The 6,493-nt window shown below is 46.5% G+C and overlaps 1 protein-coding gene across 3 annotated transcripts; it reads left to right on the top strand.

Annotated features, from left to right (window-relative positions):
* The first annotated feature begins 340 nt into the window (after positions 1-340).
* On the top strand, positions 341-6,487 carry PTGES3L (prostaglandin E synthase 3 (cytosolic)-like). 3 transcript variants are annotated; one of them, XR_001515584.1, is made up of 8 exons: positions 341-485; positions 864-977; positions 1,084-1,150; positions 1,254-1,352; positions 2,792-2,881; positions 3,708-3,761; positions 4,743-5,076; positions 6,398-6,487. XR_001515584.1 is itself a non-coding variant. In XM_015570565.1 (7 exons), the coding sequence occupies exons 1-7, from the start codon at positions 478-480 to the stop codon at positions 4,776-4,778; spliced, it is 468 nt and encodes a 155-aa protein (XP_015426051.1). In that variant the 5' UTR covers positions 341-477; the 3' UTR covers positions 4,779-5,150. The 3 variants fall into 3 exon arrangements, 2 of the variants coding, with proteins under 2 accessions (XP_015426051.1, XP_015426050.1); XM_015570565.1 differs by lacking the exon at positions 6,398-6,487 and having other exon boundaries at positions 4,743-5,150; XM_015570564.1 differs by lacking the exons at positions 4,743-5,076; positions 6,398-6,487 and adding an exon at positions 3,904-4,017.
* Positions 6,488-6,493: the final 6 nt, after the last annotated feature.

Raw genomic sequence — 6,493 nt, 5'->3', positions numbered from 1 at the left:
GGGTACGCGGAGGGGCGGGCTGGAGGGCGGGGCTTAGACGTCACGGAGTTGGTCGCGGGGGGCGGGCCTTCCCCGGGGATTCCGTTCGGACCAATAATTTTTTTTTTTATTTGAGCGCCTTTTGTGAATCTAACACCGAATGTACTAAGCGTCGGAGGAGCAGGTGCATGGAGCCGCGGACGAATCACTCCGTGTGTGTATCTACTGTCGTGTAGCCCTTGCCCTGGTCCCGGAGGCTGGGTCGTCTCTGCCTAAACGTGTGCTTTTCTGGAGGCGTGCAGGGCTGCAGAGGCTGCAGGGGCCAGGCTTTCCCACCGTCCCCGGAGTGCGGCTCCCTGGTAAGGTCGCGTCTCTCCTGCCTCTGCAACCTTCCGCCGACCATATAAGGAGAGGCAGCTGCCGGGGCGTCACTCACCAGGATCTAAAGATAGTGACCCCGGACTCGACTCCCAACGCCACTGGGCTGCGGGGGCCGCCATGGCACGGTGAGTGTTTCCCGCCACCCTTTCCTCTTTAGATTTCTTGTCCCACATGTTCTGGGCGCTCCAGGTTCTGCGAGGTCCCATGGGAACCCCGGGCCCCGGGTCTCTGTAACTTTGGGGTGGTGAGGGGCAGTGCCATCTCCATGGCCTCCATAACTCTTTACCTTTCACTCTCACACTTTTGATTCTCCCCAGATTCACCCTCGCCACTCTCACCCATTTCCATCACTCCCATCCCACCTCCTCCTGTCTCTTGTAGCTCCGTGTTGACAGGGCGGTAGCATAAAATATCCCTGTATTTCCCCCTTCTCCCACCTTTCCCAAATGCCCTCAGTCTTCCCGCTCCCACCCCTGTGAGGCCCCACCTCAACTCCTCTTCAGGCAGCATGCCCGGACCCTGTGGTATGACAGGCCCAAGTACGTGTTCATGGAGTTTTGTGTTGAGGACAGCACCGATGTCCACGTGCTCTTAGAAGACCACCGCATTGTGTTCAGGTAATGGGCTCCCATTGGTTGAGTCTGGCTTCCTGGAAACCTTTCCCTTCTCTTAATTCCCCCACACTCAGCCGCCCACATCTGGTCATCTGCGCTGTCTCCTCAGCTGCAAGAATGGGGATGGAGTGGAGTTGTACAATGAGATTGAGTTCTACGCCAAGGTGAACTCCAAGGTGAGGATGGGGTGGGACGGTCAGGTTTGGGTGGGAAGGCTGCCTGGGGAATGGGAGATTCATTCTCTTAAGACTCTTAAGCATGAGGCTCTCTGTGCGGCAGGACTCCCAGGATAAGCGCTCTGACCGCTCCATTAGGTGCTTTGTGAGGAAATGGAAGGAGAAAGTGGCCTGGCCTCGGCTCACCAAGGAGGATATCAAGGTAGAGTGGCCTGCTCTTTCTCCTGTGTGCTCTGTCTATGTACCAGATTGGCTCTGGGAATCACCCTTGCCTCCTTCCCCACCAACAGTCAGTCACTCACCACATCCTGCCTATTTGACTACCTGGATAGGATTGAATCCATTATTTCATATCTACCTAATTCAGGCTTCATCCATCACTGGGTGAGGTTTGTTGTGTATTTTCAGCCCCACCCCCAATCTGTCTAAAGCATCCCTCCCATTATGATCTGTCTGAAACATATATTTGAGCCCTGGTGAGTGTGAATGTTGTCCTATGCACCAAAAGGTGGCAGGTTCGATTTCCTGTCAGGGCATATGCTCAGGTTTCTGGCTTGATCCCCCATAGGGGGCATGCAGGAGGCAAACAATCAATGTTTCCTCCTCTCTCTCTCTCTCTCTCTCTCTTTCTCCCTCCCCCTCTCCCTCAAATCAATAAAGACATATTAAAAAAATAAATAAAACACATTTGACCTTGTCACTCCCCTACTTAAGACCCTCCAGTGGCTTCTTTCTCCTAAAGGTTGCAATTTGGCCACTTGCTGGTCGGATCTGGCTCTCAAATTTATTTGAGCAGTCTTCACAGTGTTAAAAATTATTTCCATTGCCTACCGATATTTAGAAGTTTTGATCAGTTGCTGACGTATAAAAATATGGTGAATTCACCCACAAATCCAGATTATTAGCTTCTCTCAAAAAATGGTGATTTTGGCCACACTGGTCTAAAATTCCCAACTGCCTAGAATTGGAGCTTTTTTCCCCTTTTTAATTTTTTTATTGACTTTAGAGGAAAGGAGAGGGAGAGGAGATAAAAACATCAATGATGAGAGAATCATTGATTGGCTGCCCCCTACTGGGGACCGAGCCTGCAACCCAGGCATGTGCCCTGAGCAGGGATCGAACCATGACCTCCTGGTTCATAGGTTGATGCTCAACCACTGAGCCACACCAGCTGGGCCTCACTTGCTTCTTGATGGCTGGGACTATGTATTAAACATTTCTATAATCCCAGTGCCAATCTCAGAGTCTGAACCACAGTCTCTGTTCAATAAATATCTGCTAAATGAATTAGTAAATAACTTTTTTCTCTAAGTGTGGGAACTTGGGACATGGGCCTTGAAGGGTTGTCCCTGTCTTTCTTGGTTGATTCTATACTTTGTGACACAGTCATATTTCCAGATGTGTGATCTTCCCAGTCAATCTGCTCCTGGAGGGCAGAATTTCTATGCTTTTCCATACCCTAAACATTGTGTTTAATGGGCTCTTGGTAAGTCTTTATGGATGACGAGGCTGCTTGGAGACGGAGTTAGTTAAAGGGGGCCGTTGGGAAAAACTGCTCCCATTGACCTTCCCCAAGCATGCACTTTTCTATGCACTTCTGCTGCCCTCTTGGCCTGTGACTCTCGGTGCTTCCTCTTTCAGCCAGTGTGGTTGTCTGTGGACTTTGATAACTGGAGAGACTGGGAAGGGGATGAAGAGGTGGAGCTGGCTCAGGTGGAACATTACGCAGAGGTAATGTCATTTTCTGCTCATCTTGATCATTCTCTGAGTCTCTGTCTGGAGAATTGTCATCAGGGCTAAGCAGAGATGGATGAGCTCCTTAGGCCGGCCGCTGATTGGTGCTGATATTCTTTATGTATTTTGTGCAGTGTTTAGTAGGGATGGGAAAAATGAATATTCTATTCATAGAGTAGAGCCTGTACTCTGAAGAAGTTTGGTAGGACCTTTTCCTACTTTTCTGTAATTTGTGTGTGTGTGTGTGTGTGTGTGTGTTTGTGTTTTCTTGAACTAGATAACCTCATGGGAAGCTCAAACTAAGCAGTATAAAATTCAAATTTTAAAAATCACTATTTTTACCCTGGTGAGTGTTTCTAAACGGTCAGAGCATTGGTCCAAGCATGAAGGGTCGAGGGTTTGATTCCTGGGTTGCAGGTTGGGGCAATTGTGGTTGCGGCGAGTGCATGCGGGGGCAACCAGTCGATTTCTCCCTCCCTTCCTCCTCCTTTCTCTGAAAAGTGATGGAAAAAATATGCTCAGGTGAGGATTAGAAAAAAAAAATCACTATTTCCCAATGAATTATTTGGTTTCAGAATTTCAGTACTAGTTATTTCAAGTTGCAAAAACACTGGCAGACCCTGACCTGGATTAGTAAGGAGAGTGCTCTGTGTGTTTTTAAATTTCTTACTAAAAAGGGGATCAATGTACTTTTCTCTAATTCATTCCACTGATGTGTCAGGGGCTTTAAACATAGGGCAGTTGTCTGGCCGGACCATTCTCCTATGGCCCATTAGTATGCGGCTGCTCTTCTCTCTTGTGACTCCTTTTCTTTTCCCTCTAGCTTTTGCAGAAGGTCAGCACTAAGAGACCTCCGCCTGCCATGGACGACCTGGATGTAAGTAAAGCCTGCCCCTCAACCCTTCAGTTTCCGTTTTGCTCTTAAAAATAAGGTACAATACTAGAAAACTCCTGTCACAGTCCCTAGCACATTGCAGTTCTCAGTGCATGTTAGCCAAATTTGATTATTTTTTTTTTAGCCAAATTTGAATTTGACAAAGAAGAGTGAATGTTCTTCTCCAGGCTTAAGAAAACCCCAGTAAGCCCTAGCCGGTTTGGCTCGGTGGATACAGCGTCAGCCTGCGGACTGAAGGGTCCCAGGTTCGATTCCGGTCAAGGGCACATGCCTGGGTTGTGGGCTTGGTCCAACCTGCAGGAGGCAGCCAATCAATGATACCCTCTCATCATTGATGTTTCTATCTCTCTCTTCCTCTCCCTTCCTCTCTGAAATCATAAAAATATTTTTTAAAAAAAGAAAACCCCAGTAAGTGCTCTCCTTCTTGGGAGCACACCCATACCTTTCTCATCCCCTTCTTCTCCCCAGGCATGTTACCTTACCTTTCTTTCTCCTAAGCTTCAAGGGCCCTTCTTGGCCTCTGTAACTTTTTTCTTAAACCTATTTCTTCTATGGCTCACTTCTACCGCTGTGGCTTTCTAAATAAACTTTTGCTTATAAGAAAACGAAAAAACAAAAAACACCAAACCCAGCAAGACCGCCTTCACTTCCATATCTCCCTCTGCTTCTCCATCCTAGAGCAGTTCTGGCCCTGTTGACTATCTTTACAGTTGTAAGGAGCAGTAGCATTAATTGAAATTCTGAAACTAAATGATACATGACACCGTGCTGTTTATTCAGTACTGGTGGTTTATTTTCCAAAGTTTAAATCCTACCATAATTAGCCTCCCAAGAAGTTGTGTGACTCAGAAAAATCACAAAAGAAAACTTGGAGAGCAGAAGGGAGTGAGCAGTGTTTGTGAACACAAATGTTCACTCTTACCATATTCTACAGGTAACTTTTGTCTTTTTCTTTTTTTCTAGGATGATTCTGACAGTGCCGATGCAACAAGTAGTTAACTTCTGCACGATAGACCTGTGGAGGAAGCTGTGGCTGTCTTCCAGTCCTTCTGACAAGCTAGGGCCTGGGCCTTTGTCCAGCTGTTTGGCTGAGCACCAAGGTCCTCTGGGATCTCAGATCTTTCCTCGAAGCTCTTAATTAAGTGTCTTCCTCCATGCTTTATTTCTTTTCCCTATGCATTTGACTATGGCTGCTACATCAGATGGCAGAATAGCAGAGGAGTAGACTGGTGGGACTGCTGACTTCCTGCCAACTAGCCATATTCTCTATGTTTGGGCTGCCCATCAGGGCTCTCGAGTATGTGTTGTATGTGGTAGAGCAAAATCCAAAGAAGTAGCATATAGATTATAATAAATCTCTAGGAACTGGTCGATCTCTTTCCTGCTTGTACTTTTTCCTCCTGGAGCCAAATCTCTTCTCTCTCTCTAGTTATTCTTTAGGGAAGGGGTGGGTGTCAAAGATCCTGGCCCTCATCGCCGAGGTTGAAAGAAGAAAGCTGTTGGGAGCAGGTTGTAACCAAGCCTAGGGACTTCCCCGTGCACAGATCTATGCTCTGATTCCTCAGAGCAGAAACCAGCCTTTCACCATAGGGGTAATACTGCCACTCCTAGAATCAGCCAGAAACCCACCTCAGCCTTCTGCACACTCCAGAAATCTCCTTATACTTTTAAAGCTGACATTAGTTCTTAAACTAAAAAAAACTCCCAGAAACAGTTGCTAATACAAAGTTATATTTGTATTATGTTTTACAATTTACTATTATCTCATTCAATAATTATATCTTTTCTTCATAGGTCATCAATCAGGTAACAATAAGTGGCAAAGCTGTGATTTGAATTTGTATAGCATGTCCCCTTATCCACAGTACTGAAAACCAACAACAACAACAAAAATTGACACCGAAACTCATTTGACAACAAAACATGACCTAAACTGTTGTAAGGCTGTTTATAGTGTTTATTCCATTTAGTATATTTATTTCTCAGCATAAATATTAATGAGTTTGATTACATGATGTTGCTCTTGAGTTCCAAATGGAATGCGTTAGGTAACAACACATAGAGTATGCTCTCCATTACTGCCTAAAATCTGAGACATCCTAAATTCTGAAACATCTGGAGCCTTCAGGTTTTTTTATTAGCTGATTTGAAACGGCAGAAAGAAAGTTTATTTTTAAGCGGTTAAAGTTTTAAGGCACTGTCCAGCACGAGTCACATGTACATGAAATATGGCTGCTCCGAACTGAGATGGGAGTGTAAAATACACACCAGGTTTTGAAACTTTTATACGGGGAAAACTCACTTACTTTTATGTACCTATTACATGATGAAAGTATGGATGTGTTGACTTAAATAAAATATTAACAAATGCGGCTTGCATTATTTCTATAGGGCACGCTGTCCTGCCTCCAAGCCCGCACCGTCCCCACCTCTACCTAACATCCTGGGAGCCCCAACCGGCTACACTAAGTGCCTCGACAAGTTCGGGTCACAGTTTTGTCCTCTGGTCCTTTACACAGTCAAAGCAGTTGCTAATCAACTCAGAACATCTGCAAATCGCGTTTTCAACAAATTTGTCCCAACCACATCCCATTCCGGGCTTTCTCGCTTCTGCGCAGAGACGCGTCCGCACTGAGGATTGTCCCGCGCGGGCCTCCGTCCGCCCCAGGCGCTCCAGCGCGCGGGTCCCGCATCCCGGGGACGGCGGCGGCGAT

Source organism: Myotis davidii, unplaced genomic scaffold, assembly GCF_000327345.1.
Source record: "Myotis davidii unplaced genomic scaffold, ASM32734v1 scaffold1527, whole genome shotgun sequence".
Classification (NCBI taxonomy): domain Eukaryota; kingdom Metazoa; phylum Chordata; class Mammalia; order Chiroptera; family Vespertilionidae; genus Myotis; species Myotis davidii.
The sequence above is the reverse complement of the archived record's forward strand: the minus strand, read 5'-3'. Positions and strand labels throughout refer to the sequence as shown.